Here is a 23,925-nt window from a genome sequence, read left to right on the forward strand (position 1 = left end):
CACCTTTTGGACCCACTGGCCAATCAAAAAGTATCTACTGAAAAACAAGCCTCCCACCCCAGACTCTAGGTGCACTTTAGCCTAGGGGCAGGGAAGATCTTTAAATTTACATTCCCATTACAACCACCTGCCTGCCCCAACTTTTACTTCTTTTGACATTTACTTGCCACATCTTTTATACACTTAAGACATAGCCTAAAGGAGATTAAAAACAAATTTGAGACTTATGAATATACTGGTAAAAAGTGGAGAAACTGGACCTTGGAAGAGTTCAAGTATGACCTCAGACACTTATTATCTGTGTGATCCTGGGCAATTCACTTAACCCTATTTGCCTCAGTTTCTTCATCTGTCAAATGAGCTAGAGAAGGAAATAACAAACCACACCAGTATTTCTGCCAAGAAAATCCTGAATGGGGTCACAGAGAGTTGGACATGACAGAAAAAAAATCAACCTAACAACAAATATTGACCTTCAGGGAATGGGAGAAAGAGCACACAGTTTTTAGGTAGGTCAATATAATCTTGTATTATCTAATCTCTTAAGGCAGGTCAATCACTTCAGTAGAAGAGTCCTTCCTTTAATTGATTTGAAGAGTGGGAGTTCCCACATTTTTTTTTCAAGCTAATAAAGATTGATAAGGATATTTCCTTCAGATTGGTCCAAAGGCCTCCAACTAGGATAATTTCAAAATGCATCTTTGATATTTCTAGAAGTAATTAGGTGAGGTTTTGTCTGCTTTCACACATTCATCCACCACATTTTGTTCAGTCATTCCCCAGTTGATGGGCATATACTTTGTTTCCATAAAAAATCTGCTGTGAATATTTTGGTGTATTGAGAACGTTTCTTTCTGTCTTTGATCTCCTTGGGAAACATTCCTGGAAGTGGGGTCTCAGAATCAAGGGGTATAGACATTTTAGTTGTCTTTAAAAAAAATCATCCTAAATTGTTTTTTGTTTTTGTTTTGCTTTTTGGAGGGCAATTAGAGTTAAGTGACTTGCCCAAGGTCACATGGCTAGTAAGTGTTAAGTGTCTGAGGCTGGAGTTGAACTCAGGTCCTCCTGACTCCAGGGCCGGTACTCTATTCACTGCACCACCTAGCCACCCCCTATGCCACTTAGTCGCCTCCCCTAAATTGTTTTACAGATTAGCCCAATCCATAGCTCCACTAACAATGCATCGGTGTTCCTATTCTTCTGCAGTCCTTCCAACATGAATCTCATCTTTTTTGCCATTTTTGCCATTTGATGTGAGGTGAGGGATGAAACTTCAGAGTTGTTTTGATCTGTATTTCTTTCATTAATAGCTCTTTGAAGCGCTATTTCATATGGTTATTGAGTCATTTCAGTCATGTCCTACACTTCATTCAACTCTTAATGACCCCATTTGGAGTTTTCTTGGCAAAGATACTGGATTGATTTGCCATTTTCTTCTCCAGCTCATTTTATAGATGAGGAAACTGAGGCAAACAGGGTTAAGTTGACTTGCCCAGGATCACACATCTAGGAAGTGTCTAAGGTCAGATTTTAATTCGGGTCTTCCTGAATCCAGACTCAGTGGTCCATCCACTGCACCACCTATCTGTTTCTTTCATATGGCTGTTAATAGTCTGCAATTCTTTTGAGAATTCTTTGTTCATATTTTTTTGACCACTACCCAGTTTAGAATGGCTCTTGGTCTTATATACTTGTGTTAATTCCCCATACACTTTGATACTTTTTGTGGTAATGGAAAATAAAAAATGAAGTGGATGCCTATTAATTGAATAGTGACTGAATAAGCTGTGGAACATGAAATTAATAGAATTTTATGTAGAGTAAGAAATGAAGAACTTAAAGAATTTGGAGACCCATGAGATTTGTATAAACTATGATGGAATGAGATTAGCAGAACCAGAACAATATTATTTGTAATGACTAAAACAGTGGTTCCCAAACGTTTTTGTTTCACAAAGTGAGTTTGGCCTCACTCTTTAAAATTAAAAAAAAAAATTGTTTTCCAATTACATGTAAAAACAATTTAAGGGGGTGTTATGGGAATGTAAATTTAAGATCTTGCCTGCCCCTAGGCCCTTTGATAGGCTTAAGTGCACCTGGTGCCTGTGGTTGGAGGCTTGTTTTTCAGGAGATACTTTGTGATTGGGCAGTGGGTCAGGAGGGTTGTGACATTCTCTGAGCCAGGAGAAGGCTATATAAACCCTGACGTGAGGCTTTGTTTTGGGGCTCACTTTGAGAAGTGTTGTGTGATTTGACCAGAAGAGACTCTGGGCAGCCATTGAGCCCCCCGGCTTTGAAAACCCAGATGTTGATGCTTCCCTCTGTGGTAACTGACTAGGTATGGATGTAATGGTTGGACAATTGGAGGCCTGCCTGCTTGATCTGTTTGTTTCTCTGTCTTCTTGTAATTTCTGCTTGTAACCTCTGTATAATCTGAAGTTCAGGGTGCTGACTTTTCCCCCGAACTTGGTAAATGACATATGTTTGATTGATTAAAGCAAGATTGTTAACCCATTTTGAGTTGCTTTCTTTTAGAAAAGCACATCTAAGAACCTGTGTTGGCAGCCACCCTGGGGATGCTGGGGTGCTTGTGCTATAGGAGTGGCTAGATGGCACAGTGAATAGAGCACTAGCCCTGGAGTCAGGAGGACTTGAGTTCAACTCCAGCCTCAGACACTTAACACTTACTAGCCATGTGATCTTGGGCAAGTCACTTAACCCCAATTACCTTGCCTTCTCCCTGCCAAAAGAAAAAGCAACAACAGCAACAAAAATTTAAGACATTCATTTTTCAGAAAATTTGAATTCCAAATTCTCTTATTTCTTCCTTCCCCTCATTGAGAAGGCAAACAATTTGATATAGGTTATATATATATATATATGCAGTAATGGAAAATATATTTCCATATTAGTCATGTTGTGGAAGAAAACAGACAAAAAACGATAAAAAGTAAAGTAAAATTTTAAAAATAATATGGTTTAATCTGCATTCAAATTATATAAGTTCTTTCTCTGGAAGAGGATAGAATTTTTCATGATAAATCTTGATCTCACTCTTTTTTTTAAACATTCATTTTTTAAGATTTACTTTGAACTTAAATACAAAAAGACACACACACAAAAGAACATTTCCACGTACGGACTACAATATAAAAAGAAGATTCAATATAAAAACATGAATTTCCATTTCATTGTACTTAAAAAAAAACCCTTTGTCATATATATTATTTATCATTTTCAAAGCTACCCTGCTTTTCTGTGCTTCCTTTTAAGTCTTCTTTTGGTCTCTCCTGTGCTTTTTGAATTTTTTCTCCCTCCTTTCCCACTCTGCCCTAGAGAAGGCTATAATTAGAAACAAGTGTGTGTGTGTGTGTGTGTGTGTGTAAAACCATACCATACATACTTCAATTTATCAGTGCTTTCTTTTTAGGTGGATAGCATCTTCCTTCATAAATCCTTTGTAGTTGATTTGAGTATTTATGATACTCAAAATGAATTAGTCATTCAAAGTTATTCTTATGATAATATTTCTGTTATTGTGTATAATCTTCTCTTGGTTCTGCTCATTTAATTTTTCATTATTTCATGGAAGTCTTTCCATGTTTTTTCTAAAATCAGCCAGTTCACCATTTCTTATAGTACAGTAGCATTCCATCACAATCATATACTACAACTTGTCTAATCATTTACCAATTGAAGGGCCTCCCCTCAATTTCAAGTTCCTTGTCACCACAAAGAGAGCTTCTAGAAATATATTAGAATATATAAGTTATTTTCCTTTTTTCCTAATCACCTTGGGGAAAAAATGTAATAGTGATATTGCTGGGTTAAAGTTTATGCACAGTTTTATAACTCTGGTCATAATTCCTGATGGCTCTCCAAAATGGTTGGATCAATTAATTCACAGGTCTACCAACAGTGAATAAGAGTCCCAATTTTTCCTGTATCCCCTCCAACATTTGTTACTTTTCCCTTCTATCATTTTAGCCAATCTGATAGGTATAATGATATCTCAAAGTTGCTTTAATTTTCATTTCTCTTATCAACAGTGATTTAGAGAATTTTTTCATATGACTATATGTAGTTTTGATTTCTTCATAAAAATAACCTGCCTTTTTTACCTCCTTTGACCATTTATCAATTGGGGAATGACTTGTATTCTTATAGACTTGACTAAGTTCTTTATATATTTGAGATATGAGACCTTTATCTGAGAAACTGTCTATAAAATTTTCCCTGTAATGTTCTGCTTTCCTTCTAATCCTGGCTATAATGGTTATATTTGTGCAAAACTTTTTAAATTTAATGTAATTGAAATGATCAATTTTATACCTCATAATGCTCTCAATCTCTTGTTTATTCATCAGTTGTCTGATAGCTAATATGTTCTGTGTTCTTCCAATGTTGTTATATCTCTCTTTATATCTAGGTCATATATCCATTTTGACCTTATCTTGGTAAATGGTGTAAGATATTAGTCTATGTCCACTTTCTGCCAGACTGCTTTCCAGTTTTCCTACAATTTTTACTAAATGATGAATTCTTATCCCCAAAACTTAAATCTTTACATTTGTCAAACATAAAGTTACTATATTCACTTGCTACTGTGTATTATATATCTAATCTTTTCCACTGATCTAACTTTCTATTTCTTAGCCAGTACTAGATAGTTTTGAAAATTACTAACTTATAATATAGCTTTAGATTTGGTGCTGCTAAATATCTTTCCTTTAGGCTCTTTTCCCCCATTAGTTCCTTTGAAATCTTGACCTTGTTTCTTCCAAATGAATTGTTACTTTTTTCTAATTCAGTAAAATTAACTTTTGGTAATTTAATTTGAATGGCATTGAATAAGTAGATTAGTTTAGGTAGAATTATCATTTTTTTTTGCTTCCTCTGTTTGCTCATCTTGCCAGCCAATTACTTGACTTTTGAGCTCTTTGCTATGGTAGAACTCTGCTTCCAGAGTGGAGAGTGCTGTGTCCCAAATTTCTGGGGTTTTGCGCAACTGTTGTCAGTGCTTTTTCCAGGTACCTGTCTGAGAACTGCGAGGATGACTGCCTTTTCACAGCCTCAACAAGCTCTGCCACTCTAGCTCTCCTCACCCCAGGACCGCCACCCAAGACTGTGACCCAGATCTAAGCAGGGTAGAGCAAGAGCAATTATCCTCTGAACGGTCACTTGGTCCCCCTACAGTCTGTAGGTCTGAAGCTCAAGAGGCAGCCATATGGCAGCAGAAACTACTACTACCACCACAGCCATCACTGCCCTCACCTCTGTTGTCCCAGGGGCCAGGGCCAGACAGTGCTCTTCTCTCACCCAGTTCCACCAGAGCTCCCTACTGACCTGTTACTTTCTCTTTGGCATTTATGGGTTGAGAAGTCTGGAAACCACCACAGCTGTCAGTGATTCTCTCTCTTGAAGTCTGCTCTGGCTGGTCTGGGCCATGGATCTGGGGTGGTATGGGACCACACTCTTCTCCCAGCTCAGTGTGATGGAACTTTTCTGTCAGTCTGTCAGGCTGCCTTCAGTGAGAGATTTGTTTCTTTCTGTCACTTTGTGGGTTCTGTAGCTCTTAAATTTGTTTAGTCATTTTTTTTACACGTGCGAACTCAAGCAAGTTCCTGCTTTTACTCCCCATCTTGGCTCTGCCCTCTAGAATGATTATTTTTATTATATTGACTCTGCTTATCTATGAAAGATTAATTTTTCTCTAATTATTTAAAATTTATTTTATTTGTATAAAAAGCATTTTATAATTATGTTCATATAGTTCCTGAGTTTGTTTTGACAAGTATACTACCAGATAGTTTATATTATCTACAGTTGTTTTAAATGGGGTATCTCTTTTTGCAGAGTTTTGTTGGTAATATATAGAAATGCTGATGATTTATGTGGATTTACTTTATCTCCTAATAGTTTACTAAAATATTTGTTTCAGGTCTCACCCATAAAAATTATTGAGGACCACATCCTCAATAGAGGAGCTTTCACTTACTTGGATTATATGTATTGATATTTATTGTATTTGAAATTAAGGTATTTTGATATTATTGTGAAAATAGCTTTGACCTTGTGGACCTCCTGAAATTATCTCAGAGACCGCAAAGCATCCCTGCACCGTACTTTGAGAATGACTGCTCTACAACAATATAATAGTTTGCTTTGTGTTGCAGACCATTGCACTGTATGGGAGTCAAATTCTGAATAATTAAAAAACAATTCTGGGCTTGGAGAACAGATAAATGAGACATGTGAGAACAGAATGCTGCATATAGACAAGATCACTAGGTCAGCTGTTTTTGCTTGTTTCTCTCTGGTACAAAGCAGGGTAAAATTTGTGTGTGGGTATAAATATCTAGAAAGGGAAGCAAAGATTAAAGAATAGGCCATGGCATGATACCTATTTTTTTTTTAAATCGGGATACTTAATTTGTAGTTCAGAGAGATGCTATACATACAGTTTCATTAAATTTCAGTTAAGTATTTCATTGCCAGGAACTTCTCATCCTTCCTGGATTTTAGTCCCTTGGTAAACTTTGAGGCCCTGGGATCTATCCTGCTTTTAAATGAACTCTTTGGTATTTGGCCATATCTGAGGGGCATGTCAGAGTCTTCACAGCTTTCTTCTCCTCCGTCATAATTTTTTTTTTGAGGGGGGGAAGGCAGGGCAATTGGAGTTAAGTGACTTGCCCAAGGTCACATGGCTAGTAAGTGTTAGGTGTCTGAGGCCGGATGTGAACTCAGCAACTCCTGACCCCAGAGTGGGTACCCTATTCACTTCATCACCTAGCCACCCCTCCTTCACTATTTCTAAGAAGGAATAGTCCCTTCCCCAGAAGGTTCACACTATTTTTATCCTAGCAATCAGTTCCTCATTTTTGATGAGAATCATATTGAGAAGAAGATTCCCTCTCTCCCCTCCCCTTCCCAGGTTGGTTTCCCCACCTTTGTAGGATGAGATAATCAACATTCAAGTAAGTAAAAAGTGATCAGCTGCTCTATTTGTACTGATATTTTGCAATCCCTCCTATAGCTATGCCAGACTTGTAGTCTGTAGCTCTGTGACAGGTTTGTAAATTTGTTTTCTGACATCACCTCCTTCCTCTTTCTGTTCGGTTGTATGTAGCACACTCTGAAGACAAGATCTCTTCTTGTTACTTTGGGGATGGGAGTAGTGGGGAGGGGGTGAGAAATTATCATTTGAAAGGCAGTGTGGAATAATGGCTAGATCAGAGGTCCAGAACATTGGCTACGTGATCCTGGAAAACTCTTTAATACAGAACAGTTGGCAATCCATCTTGATAGAGGGAGCTTCCTAAACCCATGACATCTAGTCAAGACATCATCCTGTGTTGTCACTGGCCCTCTTCAAAACGAAGGATGAACAACAACATTGTAGGTCTAGAACTCCCCGCCTTGACCCCCGTTCTCTTCCCAAAAGGATATTCTTCTAGTCATGGGCCTCATCCCACCAAGTCTCAGCAACACCTGTGCGATCAAGCCTCCAAGAAAATATGGTTTCAGGCCATGGAAGAACTCAAAAGAGATTTTGAAAATCAAGTAAGAGAGGTAGAGGAAAAATTGGAAAGAGAAATGAGAGTGATGCAAGAAAATCATAAGAAAAGAGTCAAGTCAATTGCAGAAGAATAGAGACTCCCTTGATCCTCAAAGAGAGAACCCTAGGGATGGAAGAATGTAACAGACCAGGTCCTTAGACAGCAAACCAGTGGTACAAATGCATAGCTTATCTCTGTCCACTGTGCATACTCAATGACTTTGAATACCTTTCCTTTTTTTTTGTTATTTTCAAGTAGTAAATGCAAATATATCATAAGAAAACAGGGTGAAGAATCAAGTGCATTATATTTAGTCATAAAATTACAAATAGAAGTATAAAACTCTCAAAACTAAAATGTAATGGGTAAAAAAAAGACACTTCACAAATTTACATGGTAAAATAAGTTATTTTATTTATTTTAAATGGAAATAAATAGTACACAAATATATACACACATATATGGTAGACATACAGATATGAATAAATATTTTAAAATTTTATATATATATAAAGTTATGAAAAGATTTAGGAATATAAATTTAAAAGTATGCTGTACCTATCACACTGTTTCATAAATCAGAAATATTTGGGCACAATGAACATGTAAGAAATTAAATCTAATATTCATAGACAATTCTGTAATGGAGTTGAGTAAGAATCATAAAGGTTCAGGATGCAGTTAGTCATCTAAATACTTCTTAAAATAATTTGTTTTAGGGGCAGCTAGGTGGTGCAGTGAATAGAGCACTGGCCACGAAGTCAGGAAGACCTGAGTTCAAATCCAGCCTCAGACACTTAACACACACACACACACACACACACACACACACACACACTAGCTGTGTGACCTTGAGCAAGTCACAACCCCAATTGCCCTACCTTCCTCTCTCGAAAGAAAAAAATATTGTTTTATATCTCACATCAGCACGAAGAGGGGCATTGCTGCTTAAGACACAGGTCATTTTTTACTTCCTTCCTGGACAGGATAGTATATGGCCAAAATGGTTTATCTTATGTATTATTCTAAACTATTGTACTTGAGACCTGATTTTAAAAATTAGTTTTTAAATTATCAGGCCGGAAAAAAATGAACATTTAAAAAAAATATTGATGTCTGAGATAGAGGGAAGGATAAATACAAACTATCACTTATGCACTGTTTTGTTTATATCTATACTAATTTGTCTATAGAAAAAACATCTAGTGAGTACACAGTTTAATATCTTTTGTTTTTTGCCATCTTTGGTGAACCCCTTATAAAAGGAATCCACCAAAATAGAAATGGACCCATCATTTTAGTTCTCTTGTTACAAAAGAGTGTGTAAATGTCCTACCTTATGCTACTGGGATAAATATTTTCCTTGTTTGTACAGATTTGGGGAGAAATGATAGAATTCTAGGACTTATAGACATGTATAAATGCAGAGAGTCTCTCTCATGGTCCTTAGAGAACTTTTGCATTGTCCTTGAAATGTCCAAATGAAAAGTCCTAAGGACAAATAGATATGTCTCTACTTTGAGCACAGCCCACTCTATAAGTATATAAGATAAAAAGCCTTTTGTACCAGAAAGGAAAATGAAAATATTATAAACATCACAATGGAGTCTGTGACAGTTTTAGTTCTGAAGAGTCTTAAAAACAGCTTGCGCTCAATGCTACAATGATTTTTTTTCCTCTAGCAAGTGAAAAAACATGAAATTTCTGTTTACTTGCATTTTAATATTTTTTTTCATAGCTGCAAATAACATTGCCTTAAAATCATTATTTGAACAGTTTGTCATTTATTAGGGGTAGGGTAGAAGTAGCCAAACTATAACTTTCTCCTTTAGTCTTAAAACAGGATCTATTCAGGGGTCCAAGACCAGCTTTCTAATGAAAGAGAAATTTCCAACAATAAGTTTATCTGTTCAAAGATAAACTGTTTTCTCCCTTACGGTGTTTTGCTGATACCTCTTACAGCCCACTGATTATTATGAAGGAGGTTTTCACTTCTCTTGAGAGATTTACTTATGAATAGCAATGTAGTGGGTTTTTTTTTTGTTTGTTTCCTTCAACCTCTACCCTCCCTACTATTCAGCAGTTCAGCATTTGTTTTGTTTTGGTTTTTGTTTGGTACATTTTGTTCCAACTTGTCTTAGTTCTCCCAGCTTGATCACTTTTGCCATAATTTCCTATCTGCAGTTATTTCTAGCTATACCTTCTGGGAATTTCTGAACAGTGATCTGAACATTTCTGAACAGGGAATTTCACTAAGTTGTAGTTAAGTCATACTAATTTGTGAGAAAGAAGATGGTAGAAAATTGAAGAGGAAAACAGTAGAAAAAGCTATGTAATTAAACTATGGATGTGTACCAGCCTAAGGTTCTGCTTCCATGACTTAATTTTCACTTTCCTTTCAATTTCAGAATTTTATTAACAGATGCAGGTGGTAAAAAGGTTTCTCAGTTTTTGAAAGAAGCATTTCTTTCTCCCATCTAATGCATAATAATTTATCCTGCTTCTTGAGGATCATCTAATGAAAGCGCTCTAGGCCCCACTAAGCCAATGAGTAGTGCCCCATTTGGAGCCGTGATCAAGATTGCCAGAAATGCCATGGTCATCACGTTCTTTGCGTACATTTCCAAATGAGGTAGGTTCTTACTTCTTGTTTCTTCTAAAGCAAGAGGCCCTAATACGGCCTATGTTTAGGGGAGAAAAATTTGAAACAGTAAGAAAAAAAGTTAAAGGATTTGTATTTAAGAAAAAGCATAAAACCTTCCTTGATTATTACAATCACTAGCATTTAGCATGGTTGGGACATGCTAAGTTTATCATATGAATGAATGTAAACATACCAGTTCAGAAAGTCATAAAATATCAGTTCATTATTCAAAAGGGAAAAAAAAAATAAGGAGTACTGAAAACACGTAAGAAATGAGTATTCCATTTTAGGGCCTCTCTCATAAAGAACAGTGAACATGAGGCAGAGGAAGGAACCTCGGGCTTTGAATCCAATCATCTGGATTCAAATCTTGGCATTACTTCTTGCTACTTGTGTTAGTGGGTAGTCAGTGAGGGAGTCACTTCCTTCTCTGGGGTCATTTCCTTTATTTCCTCACTGGGTTGAATTAGATTACCTCTATGGACCTGTTCAAAATCTATGACCAAATGAATTATCTTTGGGATCGGACTAAGTGAGAATTAGGTGACACAGTAGCCTTTCAGAGAAAAAGAAATCTAGGAACCTTTAGCATTTTTCTTTAGGGCATTTGGTGAAAGAATAAAGGAACAATACATAGGGCTTTTGAGGTAAATTTTAGAGAAAAAAAAGGGGGGGTGTGGAGGAACAGGGTATATATATATATATATATATATATATATATATATATATATATATAAAACATCAAATCTCTAATATAACAATAGATATATGGGCCTGGACACCTAAAAATGAGTCACTCTCAAGAGTCATTGACCTGCCAGGAGATGTGACTTTTTCTTTTTTGACCAGATCTCTGATTTTATTGGTGTAAGATGCCAAGGCAGATTGGCACCGGATCTGTACTGGAGAGTCTGAGAGAGTTATTTGAGGGCTCTAAGCAAAGTAATGGGTTGTAGTTTCCTAAGAGGGAATTGCTAAAGTGGCAGAATAACAGCTTGACACAATTTCGGGTAGTAGGTAGGTGGAAGACTTTCCTAGCTACTGTGGCACTTTCATAGAATGTCACTTCCTGAAGTACAGAGACCATCTCATTTTCATGCTTGTATCCCCTCCTGGTAGGGACAGTGTCTGACACATTGGAGGTACTTATTATACACTCTTATGTTAATTTCTGCCTTTTTAAACTTTGCTTTTGCTTTTCTCCTTCTTCACCTAACTAGTTTTTTGTTTGTTTTTGTTTTTTTGCTTTTTGGAGGGTAGTTGGGGTTGTGACGTGCCCAAAGTCACACGACTAGTAAGTCACCTAACTAGGTTTTAACTACCTTTCAATTCACATCCCAGGTAGGTCTTCCATGAAACCTTCACTTATAATTCCAGTTAATAAATGGCTTTTCCTCTTCCTCTCCACCCATAATACATTGTCTTTTTTTTTTTTTTTTGCCTTTTGGAGGGAAATTAAGAGTTAAGTAACTTGCCCAAGGTTACACGGCTAGTTTTTTTGTGTGGGTGTTAAGTGTCTGAGGCCAGAACCCGAACTCGGGTCCTCCTGACTCCATGACTGGTGCTTTACTCACTGCGCCACCTAGCCACCCCAATACATTGTCTTAACTGCAAATTTTGGTACTTGATTATATTCCACTTAGTACATTCATTAGATATTATTTTGTTTCTACCTAATTCTCCATTCTTCATGTGCTGTCTGGTGTCCCCTAAAAACTAATCTTTTAAATGGTAAGATATTTATCTTTATATATGTGCTTCTGCACACTCACATTATTCAATAAATACTTGAACTAAAGCACCTGAAACTTACTTTCTGTTCCCCATGCACAATATTCCATTTCCTGTTTCCATGTCTTTGTATGGACAGTGCTCCATATCTAGAAAACACTTCCTCCTGCTCTTTACTTCTTAAAATCCCTGACTCAGTTCAAGCACCAGTTCTTACAGGAAAACTATCCTGATGCCCCCAGTTACTGGTGCCACAAATCCTAATTCTTTGTATCTACTTTGTATTTTGTTTCTAATTGTTCATGTCCTCCTCTCTCTAATCTTAACAAATGTAAGCTCCCTGGGGGCAAGAGCTATTTTTTTTCTTTGTATCTTCAGTATCTATCAACATTGCCTGGCACACGATAGCTTCTGAATATGTGCTTGATGAATGAATGAATCTTGAAATTTCTGAAATTAGTTTTTTTAATTTATTTTTTAAATATTAATTTATTTTTAGTTTTCAACATTCATTTCCAAAGATTTTGAGTTACAATTTTTCTCCCCATCTTTCCCTTACCCCCCACCCAAAATAGCAAGCCTACTGAATACCCTTGCCCCAATCTGTTCTCTCTTATATCCTCCCCCATCGCCCCGCTAACTTTCTAGTAGGGCAAGATGGATTTCTATACCCCTGTATATCCTGTGACGGTATATCTTATGAAATTGGTTTTAAAAGTAGTTTAAAACTTGAATTTTAACCTTTGCAACACCAATGAAGTACAAAACCCAAAGAAGCCAGTGTGTAAATGCTGAAGTCTCAACCACTACAGACTGAAAACTAAAATACAACATCAAAGATTCTTGAAAGATTCCTTTGTATTCCACAATCTTGGTATTTACATTCTGGTTGGGTATTTATGGATTCTGAGGCTTTAGACATTTTGCCAAATTGAGACAATTTTTTCAATACTGTGTCTAAATTCCTAGTAATGTTAGTCTGCTGATGAGTCAATTTCTCATTCAAAAGTGTTTATTACTTTGGCAAATGACTAGCTTGAGAGGAAAATGTACATGTGTTAATGATTCTGTAAAACACATTTCACACTCAAATTGAAACAGAGAACAAAAAAAGGGAAACACGGAACAAAATCCAACAAATGAAACTAACCACTAAATAGTCATTCAGCTAGGTTACCTAGGTAATTTAAGTACCACATAGAGACAAAGATAGGAGCTGGGCCTGTGATTTCAACAGAATAGGAAACTCTAATCCATATAGGCTGCCAAATTCTCTTTGACCCAGCTGCTTAGAGCATGAACAGCTTAAGTGACTTGCCCCATGTCATATGACCATTATATCAGAAGTTAGAATTGGGTCCAGCTCTTTTCTGGTTCCAAGGATGGTTCTATGTCCCCTACACCAGGCTGCCTCAATACACAGACTCACACACATATACCTGTAGCATGTACTGTACATATATACCTGTACATACATTTACCTATACTGTACCCAAGAGGACCTTTAATCAGTCAATCAACAGGCATTTATTTATTTATTTATTTATTAAGTATCTACCTATATGCTGGGTACTGGGGATACAAAGACAGAAAACCATCTCTACTCCCAAGGAGCTTATGTTTTTGTTTTTATTTTTCAAATTTCCTCTATTTTCTTTTTTTCCCTTAAAAATAACTCTTACTTAAGATCCCTTTAAGTTATGTGAATTGCTTTCCCCCAACAAACATATGAAATATGTTTTATTATAAATAGTATAAGTATTATCATTCCATTTTACAGACAAGAAAAATGAGGCTCAAAGGTATAACTTGCTCAAGTTCCCACAGCTAGTAAATGTGCTTTTATGAATTCAAGAAACCACAGGGCTTTCAAACACCTGGAATGGCTTAAGGGTTTCCCTGGATAAGCTACAATTGCCAGATTATAAAGGAAGATTGAGGAATGGCAATTTTGTTTTCTGATTTCAATAGTACAAACACCTATTTATTTAGACTGATTTTTTGGGGGGGGAGGGGAGGAAGCAGAAGTATTCTCAATATTTTGGTTTTCAAGGTACCCACTACTGTCTTTCAACATTATTCATTAAAATAATTTAAAAACATTTTCCCCATAATCCCATCTATTTGTATTTCCTAATTCAGTTGTAAAATTACCTTAAATTTTTTTAAGGGATCAATCAAGGATATACTTTCTGTATATACCTACAAAATTACCAGAACAGTCACCCTATACCTCAGCTAGTTTAAGAGTGACCACAGCAGTTAAAAGTTGTAGCTGAGTCATTTTGACAACTTTCTGTTTATTGGACCCAAGTACCTGAGGACTATGGCCTCCTTCCAGTGGTTAAATTCGAACAGTCTTTAGATACAGAATAAACCATAAAAATTAGGTCCTGATTTTCTGGCTATGGGCTATCTGTACCTCTTCTCATTTCACCTCCTTAATTGCCATTTTCATTAACATCTCTAACACACGGTGAAGCAAGAAGAGTCTATCTGGTCACTTTTTCATGGGAGTTGGGGTGGAAGGGGAAAGTTCTAATCTTGGAGATAGCTGAAGATTCCATTTGTCCACTCTATCCATTTCATCCACACTAAGGATAAAGAACTGACTGGACTTTGCTAATAATTGGATTACATCTACCTGTACAATGGATTCATTCCATTTTGTACTTTTTGCTCCTGCAAGAATTTCATTTATGCTATGCAGGTCTTAGGAGATCAGAGCAGGTAGGATCATACCCTCTCCTTCCTTTTTGTGCTCCTCTGTTTGAGGCTAAGGCAACCATACACACTAACTGTATGACCCTGGGCAAGTCACTTAACCCTATTTGCCTCAGTTTCCTCATCTATAAAATGAGCTGAGAAGGAAATGGCAAACTACTCCAGCATCTTTGCTAAGAAAACTGTAAATAGGGTCACAAAGAGTTGAACGTGACTGACAAAACAACAAGCTTGAGGTGAATAATTGGAGAAGTCAAGTTGTAAGTGGCCTTGAAGGCCTTCTACTCCAATCCTCTCATTTTACAGGTGAGGAAACTGAGATCTATGAAGATTGGGTTATTTTCCCAAAGTCATATAGGTAATAGGCATCAGAAACAGGATTTATACCCAAATCTTCTCGTTCCAGAGCCCATGCTTTTCCTACTACACCAAAACCTGTCTGTTTGAGGCCAACAACAGCATGAGTAGGTAGCAAAGAGTAGGCCATCTCCCCGCTACTCTACAACTTTATGTGGCAATGATTAAAAGCAGAAAACTGAGATGTAGGTAATAGTTTCACTTTAGTTAAATTTCAAGAAATTTTGTAACGTTTAAAAGGTTTATGAAAGAAGTTTTGAAGGAAGGAAATAATAACAAGACTCAATTTTGTTCATTGTATTCATTGTAATAAGTGCTTGTGGGTATAATTTATGCAGTTAGAACACTGGTATGGGAATGTCAATAAAAGGCAGTAATTCTAGAAGACTTATAGACTCTGAGACATTCAAAGAATAACAGGTGTCTCAATCAATCACACTCAAATCCAAAAAAAGTACCTCTCTTTCCAAAGCATAATTTATATTTTGAATAGCAAAGTGTTACTTTATAGTATTTTGTAAAATATATCTCATAAAAATCAGGAGTTTTCCTCTTGAAAGTGAATTTTTTTTTTTTTTTTGCTTTTTGGAGAGGGGGGAGGTAGGGAAATTAGGGTTAGGCGACTTGCCCGAGGTCACATGGCTAGTTTTTTGTGTGTTAAGTGTCTGAGGCAGCAGGCTGCATTTGAACTCAGGTCCTCCCGACTCCAAGGCCAGCGCTCTATTCACTGTGCCACCTAAGCCACCCCAAAAGTGAAATTTTTAAAAGACTGTATCAACATTATTAGGTAGCTTGGCTTTTTCAAATTATTTCCAAAATTTGAAGAATATTCACTGAATCACAGAGTTCCAAGGGTTACCTGAAAGCTAGCACTCCCTCCCAGTCACTTCCACAACAAGTATGTTAAATACGTGAACCCATCCCATCTCAAGGTCATTTGGGAATATGATAAGTTTACACTCTAGGATTCTATCTAAATCACTGATATAAATGCTAAGCACTACAGGGTCAGACACTAACTTCTGGGGCAAATCCAATAAAGTCCTCCTTCTAAGTTGATGCTGAACCTATATGGAACATGCTTTGGTCATCCATCTGTTCTGAATCTATTGAACTTTCTTTTTGTGATTAGAACAACTGTCTATCAGGCTTCTAGTAGAGAACTCAAAGTGACCACCATAACTTGGTAATTCCAAGAGCCATACACAAGCAAGTAGTATCATTAATTGCTCTTTCCCATCCTTACCTGAACAGTGGCTTTGGGGATCCATGACAAGGCAACAAAAAATCTTTCCTTGTATGAAAAACCAGTGAAAGACACCAATAAGAATGTGACAGCAATTCGAACCAACAATGACAAGCTCAGTGTACCAACACAGACACCTAGAACAAATTTAAAAAGCCTGAGTTAATAATTCAAATTGACAACATATTAGCAGAGGAGAACTTCTTGGGGATAACTAATTTCCAGAATAGCAATAATGCCTTAGTTTTGCATTTTTTTTAATGTTTCAAAGCATTTTCACACGTATTATCATTTTGTCCTTTTTTTAATGAAAAAAAAAGAAATGCAAATATGATTGAATAGAAAACAAACTTTATTGTTGCTGGCTCTGGTAAAAATGATTCCATTGATGGAATCATTTAGATCCAAAGTAATATCTAGTTATGATAGTAACGCAAATACCAGGAGAGGCAACATTTCTGTCATTTTATGTCAGTAGACATGTAAGCTTTCATCTAAAGAAAGGTGCTTACCATGTCAGCTGGGTTTTTTAAATGATCTATAGATAGGAATCTGATCTGATTTTATGTTACCAGATCACTCATATTGGCTACTTCAGGAAGTATTTGTTCACAATACATAAAAAGAAATGAATGTGCTAAATATAGCTTGTACTGTTGAACAAGTGAAAAAAAAAAGGGCAAGGGGGACAATGTAAAAGAAACTCCAAGATATTATATTATTCAATACTTCTAAAAACTTCTTCTCTCCTAATGTCTTACCAATAGTATTTGGTTCAAGATTATTAACAGACACCTCTGCTCCAACCAGGCCAAAAAGAAGTGGTTGAAAAATTAACCATGAGTTTGCAACTATTTTTTGCACTCCTTTCTGTGAGAAAATGAAAATAAATGGATGTCATTAGAGTACTGAACCACATTAAACATCATTTTATTTCATTATAAATATTTGACATCTCAATCTTGAAATCGTCCACTTTTGGGAGAGCAAACTTTTGCCAACCCATTTGCATCAGACTGATAATTTGGTAGATTTGTTTCTGTACTGTTCTAGATTTAGAAGAGAGGCAAGTGTGGTGTAGAGTGAGAGCTGGCCTTGGAGCCAAGAAGACAAGGGTTCGAGTCCTGTGTCTGACACATACTGACTGGGTGTTCCTAGTCACATCCTTTACCCTCACAGTTGGCAAGATAGCTCTTTCAGATGAAGACACACAGAAAAGGTGTTTTGAGGTCATTGGGACTTCCCCACATCAGCAAAATTACAGGTCCAGTCCCCATTCTAGTCCCTATCCCTCTACATTTGGAAACAAAAAAAAAGAGGAGAAAAAAGCAAAAAAGACAAAAATAAGAATTTTACAAAGTAGGATTTTTTTTTTTGCTTTTTGGAGGGGGGAAGGCAGGGCAATTGGGGTTAAGTGACTTGCCCAAGGTCACATGGCTAGTAAGTGTTAAGTATCTGAGGCCAGATTTGAACTCAGGTTCTCATGACTCCAGGTCTGGTGCGCTATTCACTGTGCCACCTAGCTGCCCCATCAAAGTAGTCATTCTTTTAGGTGTATTTCATCCTTGTGAAACATGTCTATTAATGCTGTTTTCTCTTCAACTCTTGGGTTTCTGCTTCCACATATGCAAAATGAGGAGGCTGGACTGACTCCTGAGATCCTTCATTTTAGTGAACTTCCTAATGAACATACTAATATTCCTCAAATTCCCTAATTATCCAGCTGCTCTTCACTTCCCATGACTTCTTCTTCCTCTCTACCTCAGTTACGCATAGATCAGATTGGCCATGCCCTTGCTTTTGCTATCACCCATAAGAGTTGCATTTCCATGGCCAAGGGCTCAGAATTTCCTTTCTCCAATTAAAATTGTTTTTCTTTCCATTTCTCCCTATGCTTCACTCCTCCTCACCTTAGTTCTTTTCCTCACTATGACTTCCAATTCCTTTTTCTCTCAATTCTTTCCTAGGCCATCATCTCTACTTTGGTTACACTCCCCTCTCTTTCCACAGTCTAGACCCTTTGGTGAACCAGCTCAACTCTACACTATTTTCCATTGTTGCATCTCTTCATCCTCTTGCTGCCCACACGTTGCCAAACTCCATCTCTGGATTATTCCCATTATCCACCTCTTTCAGTTCTACTTGTGAGCTGTTCAACTGAGCATGAAGCCATGCTGACTAGATTCACTAAAAATATACCCTAGTTCATCTCCACTGGACACTTCAGCAAGGCAATCCTCATACTGCTCCTCTCCAATTGATCACTAATTCCATTCACCACAGTAGTTGTTCCAAGCCTTTTCTTAAGTCTCCCATACTCATACTTCATTAAAAAAAAATTGAGAACCCCCCTCCTCTTCCTGTCTCATCATCTCACCTTTATCTGTCATTGTTTCCCACCATGTTTTTCCCCACTCCAATCTGATGATGAGGTTGCCCTTTTGTTTTCCAAGGTAAATCCCTCTACATATACCTTTGATCCCATCCTATCTACTACAGCAGACTGCCTCCACTAGATTTAAAGCTGAAAGGAATCTTTGAGGCCATCGATTCTCAGCTAAATTCTTTGAAACAACCAACACTTTTTCACCTCTTACACTTTTTTAAACTTTCTGCAATTTGGCTTTCAACTACAACTTGGCATTCAAATGAAATTTAAATCTCCACAGTTAACTAATGACTTTTCAGTCACCAAATCTAGTGGCCTCTTCTCTGTTCTCTTTCTTTTTGAATACTTTGTAACCTTTGTACTGTTGACCTCTTACTCCTGCTGGATTTTCTTCCTAATCTACTCTTGCCTGACCATTCCTTGCCAATTTATTTTGCCATATCATGTCCACTAATAATGGGTGTCCCCCAAGGCTCTGTCCTGAGCAATACCTCTTTTCTCTTACACTCTCCTTTGGTGAGCTCATCAGATACCATGGATCTCTATGGAGATGGTTTCCAGATTTATCTATTTACCTAGTTCCTCTCCTAAGTACCAGTCCTACATCACCAATTGCCTATTGGATATTTTGAACTGGATGTCCCGTAGTTCAAATTCAACATATTCAAAATGGAATAACGAATCTCTTTTGGGTTCTTAACCTTTTTTTGTGTCATGGATCCCTTTGGCAGTCTGGTAAAGCCTATAAACTCCACAGAATATTTTAAAATATATAAATTGCAAAAGGAAGCAATTATATTGAAATTTATCATCTATCCACCCATCTGTTCCTCTATCTATCTATCTAAAAACAAGGGACTCTGGGTTAAGAAATCCTGGCCTAAGACCAGATACAAAATCCTTTCACAACTTGATTCCTTCTTCCCTTTCTAATTTCAGTTCTACTGCCCTCTACACACTATGATCCAGTTAAACTGGCCTAGTAGTGATTCCTTGCACATGATACTCTGTAGAGTTCCTGTTTTCTTTAAGACTCATATCAAGCACCTATAGATGGTCTTTTCTGGTCCCCCTAGCTGCCAGTGCTATATCTTCTTAGGTTTCCCTTCCTGAAATGTGACACCTAGTAATGAACATAATATTTCAGATATGGTCTGACCAAAGCAGACCATCCCTTATCTTGTTATAGATACTATAATTATAATGTTAGGTTGGATGCCTAGGTGGAGTCAAGAAGACTTATCTTCCTAAATTCAAATCCGGCCTCAGACGCTTACTAGCTATGTGACCCTGGGCAAGTCATTTAATCCTGTTTGACTCAGTTTCTTCATCTGTAAAATGATCTGGAAAAGAAAAAAAAGCAAATTACCTCCACAATAAATTTTGGGCTGCCACATCATGTTATTGTCTCATGTTTATGTTGTAATCCAATGAAGCCCCTAATCTTTCACAGAAAATGCTGTTAATAAAGGTATCTCCCCTTCCTATATTGTACAATTTTTTTTAGAGGGGGGAAGGTAAGGTAATTAGGATTAAGTGACTTGCCCAAGGTCACACAGCTAGTTAAGTGTCAAGTGTCTGAGGCCGGATTTGAATTCAGGTTCTTCTGACTTAAGGGCTGCTTGCTGCTCTATTCACTTCTCCACCTAGCTGCCCCTACAATTTTTTTTAACACAAATGTGAAAGTTACCTTCCCAGAACACAGGTCTAATAATGTCAGCCCCTCAGTAAATAAACTCCATGGCTTCCTATCACACCCAGGATCAAATAGAAAACCCTCTTTTTGAGTCTTAGAACCCTTTATAACCTGTCCCCTTCCTACTTTTTCAGTCTTCTTACACTTTACTCCTCTCTGCATAGTCTGAGATCCAGGATCCAGGCCTCCTTATTCTTCCCTGAAAATGACAACCCATCTCCCAACTCAATGCTTTTTCACTGGCTGCCCTACATGCTTGAAAATCTCTTCCTCCTTATCTTCATCTCCTGACTTCCCTCTCTTCCTTCAAGTATTAGCTGAAATCCTTCCTTCTACAAGCTCTTTCCTGGTTCCTCATCTTTTTTTTTAAAGCAATTGGGGTTAAGTAACTTGCTCAAGGTTACACGGCCAGTTATTTCTGGGTGTGGTGCTAAGTATCTGAGCTCGGATTCGATCCCAGGTCTCCTGACACTGGGGACGGTGCTGCACCACCTGGCCAGCCTTAAGCAGTTGGGGTTAAGTAACTCACTCAAGGTCACACGGCCAGGTGTTTCTGGGTGGGTGCTAAGTGTCTGAGCCCACATTTGATCCCAGGTCATCCTGCCTCTGGGGCCGGTGCTCTTACTCGCTGTGCTACCTGGCTGCCCCTTCCTGGTTCATCTTAATACTAGTGCTTTTCCTCTGACAATTTACCCTGCATATATTGTGTGTATACATAATTCTATGCATGTTGTTTCCTCCATTAGGATATAAGCTTTTTGAGGAGAGACTATTTTTGTTTTTCTAATTTTCAGTGATCAGCACAGTGCCTAGTACACAGTAAATGCTTAATAAAATGCTTGTTGACTTAACTTGAAATTTTGTCTTAACTGGATAACTGGCCAATCATTCCATGTTGTTCTTTGAGAATCATGTTTTTTTTTTTCTTTTCATTTAGAGGATGGATAAGCACACCTGTTCTCCATCTTGACCTCCAGCTTTGTAACATCTGCAAATCTTAAAAGCATACTTTCTGGGATATTAAAGCTTAAAACTTCATTATGTCTTTTGGGACACTCTGGAAAGTGTCTAATAAATGTCTGATAAGATGTCTGCCAGAATGTGTCTAAGACAGAGATTTCAAGCACTTTTAAGTGCTTTCTTAAAAAAGACAACCCCCCAAGTTGCCCTGGGTCAACATTCTGGAGTCCTGTTATTCAACTGGTTCAGAATCCAGCTAAATGTATTATCATCCCAGGTTATAAGGAGCATATGAGAGATTCATTCAAAAATGAAATCTAATCATGTCACCTATGGAACTTCCCTGATTGATCAGTCTAGTGATCATACAAATAAGTAAATAAATAAGCAAATAAATAAATGAATGAATGAATGAATGAATAAATAAATGAATGAATGAATAAATAAATGAATAAATAAATAAATAAATATAGTGTAGAGTGAGAGTTGGCCTTGGAGCCAGGAAGACAGGTTCAAGTCCTGACTCTGACACATACTGGCTGGGTGATCCTGGCCTCAGAGTTGATAAGGCAGCTCTCTCAGATGGAGATACATAGAAAGGGCTGATCTGTTTGGGTAGAGGAAGTTCCTCACTGGGACCTCCCCACATCAACAAAATTACAAGTCCACTCCCTATCCCTCTACATTTGGAAACAAAAAAGATGCAGGAAAAAAGCAAAAATGAAACAAAAATAAGAATTTTAAAAGTGGCCATTCTTTTAGGTGCATTTCATCCTTGTGAACAACTCTATTAGCAGTGTTTTCTCTTAACATGGATCTCTGCATCTGAAGACTTGTTTTGCATTGAACACCTACTGCTGTGTAGTAATCATTTATTTTCTTCCAAAATAAATACATCACTTTATTGGTTCTAGAGTTTTGATGAGAATTAACAGCAAGCTCACTGGTCTACAGATCATAGATCCTCCTTTCTTGACCCCTCCCCCCAGTTTTTAAAAAATTGGGATGTTTGCCCCTCCTCTACTGCTGTGTCTCTTTTGTACCTCTTATTCATTAGGGAACATCACTGATAGTAACTAGTACAGTAATCACACCCACAATTTCCATCTGTAAAAATCACTAAAAACAATAGACCTTAACAGCCACAATTGCTTCTTACCTTCCTATCTCTCTCAGATTGTGTCTTTGAAGTCTCACCCTGACACAGTCTTTCATTGACTAATATGGAGGACAAGCTCCAGGTGGCTACTTGGCATGGAAAACCCCAAAAGACCACAGGGTGGAGATGCGTGCTTGAGCTGTTCTCTCTACTTGCTACCCCAAGTGTGGAGGAGACTGAGCTGTTTTCAGTCCTGAGCTCCTTCCCAGGTCTTCCACACAAGTGCAGACAGGACTGGCTTGATTATCCTATCTCGCCATCTTTCTTTTTAGTGCCTTGGTCTAGATAGGTTTCCTTCTGGGATACAAAGATTCCCCTAATAATTCATAGTTCATCCAGTGACATTCTAATAATTTGTTTCCTCAACTTTGAGAGAACTAGAAGGTTTACTTATTTACATATAAATGAGCTATTTACTACACTAACCTCTTTACTAAAGGGAAAACCAAAATGAACAGTTCCCTTTAAAACTCCTGAATAGCAGAACATCTATTATTCTGAGTTGAAGTCTGAAACCTCAATTCCCTACCTTCCCCTGTCCCCCAACAAAAGGGGGGTTCCAAAAGACTGTGCTGGTAGGGGAGGAGGCTCCCCTAGAATTTTGATCTCACAAGTAAAGGGGGTGGGGCTAGATTCTGTCATCTGGCTGGATCTATAAATGACCACCACTTGTTACATTCATGAGCTCTAGCTTTCAGAAAGATGAGGCTGCTGTGGGATACATCACAGTTTAGTCATTGGAGTATTTTCTGGATCTTCTGCTATTATGTTGTAGTGGGGGATGGGGGAGGGAGGGAGAGAAATCACCACTCAAGCCAAAAGAGGAACCATTTTCTAAATCTATATTGTAAGCTTGAACTGGAAAAGTGAAAGACAGTTCCCTCTCTCAAGAGGAAGATTGTTCCTATGGTCAGAGAGAGGGGCTGGTTAGACACAGGACTGCTTTTCTCTTTTAAAATTCCCACCAGAGTTTATGACCTCACTTGACCGTCTCTGACTTGGCATTTTCCATTAGCCAAATGCTTTCCTCACACCCAGGCCCACTTCCAATCTGTTCTTGGCATCTAGCAGAAATAAGGGGTAAAACAAATAATATTTTGCTACAGAAGGGGCTGCCATCACAAGTGTTGCAGAAAACATGTACTTCTCCTTTCCCCTTCCTAGGGTGTCTATAACCTGACCTCTCAAGAGTAGCTTGGGGAGAGAAGGGAGACTAATGTCTACAGGGGCACACGTATACTTCTCTCTGTCTTAGAGAGACATTTGTTCAATAGCATTGCTTTAACTCTACTGTATTTGCCTTTTGGTATCTTTTAGACTCTTTCACTGAAAGACTTTGGATTATATACTCTCTCCATAACCTCATTCAAGAAAAATGCATTGACCTGAGTTCTTACACTAATAAAACTCTCTCTCTCTCTCTCTCTCTCTCTCTCTCTCTCTCTCTCTCTCTCTCTCTC

The 23,925-nt window shown here is 37.6% G+C and overlaps 1 protein-coding gene across 1 annotated transcript in view; it reads right to left on the minus strand.

The window, feature by feature from the left end:
* Positions 1-9,872: 9,872 nt before the first annotated feature.
* Positions 9,873-23,925, minus strand: part of LOC138166151 (sodium/hydrogen exchanger 9B1-like) — a 70,209-nt gene continuing 56,156 nt past the window's right edge. The window contains exons 10-12 of the mRNA XM_069094561.1: positions 17,023-17,131; positions 16,262-16,398; positions 9,873-10,240 (exon numbers count right to left, since the gene is read on the minus strand). Coding sequence (XP_068950662.1) covers positions 10,052-10,240; positions 16,262-16,398; positions 17,023-17,131 — 435 coding nt within the window. The 3' untranslated portion in view covers positions 9,873-10,051. The remainder of the gene's footprint in view (positions 10,241-16,261; positions 16,399-17,022; positions 17,132-23,925) is intronic.

The sequence above is a fragment of the Petaurus breviceps genome, unplaced genomic scaffold (genome assembly GCF_028583685.1).
Source record: "Petaurus breviceps papuanus isolate PSGF00001 unplaced genomic scaffold, PetGlider_PUasm1.0 126, whole genome shotgun sequence".
NCBI classification, from domain to species: Eukaryota; Metazoa; Chordata; class Mammalia; order Diprotodontia; family Petauridae; genus Petaurus; species Petaurus breviceps.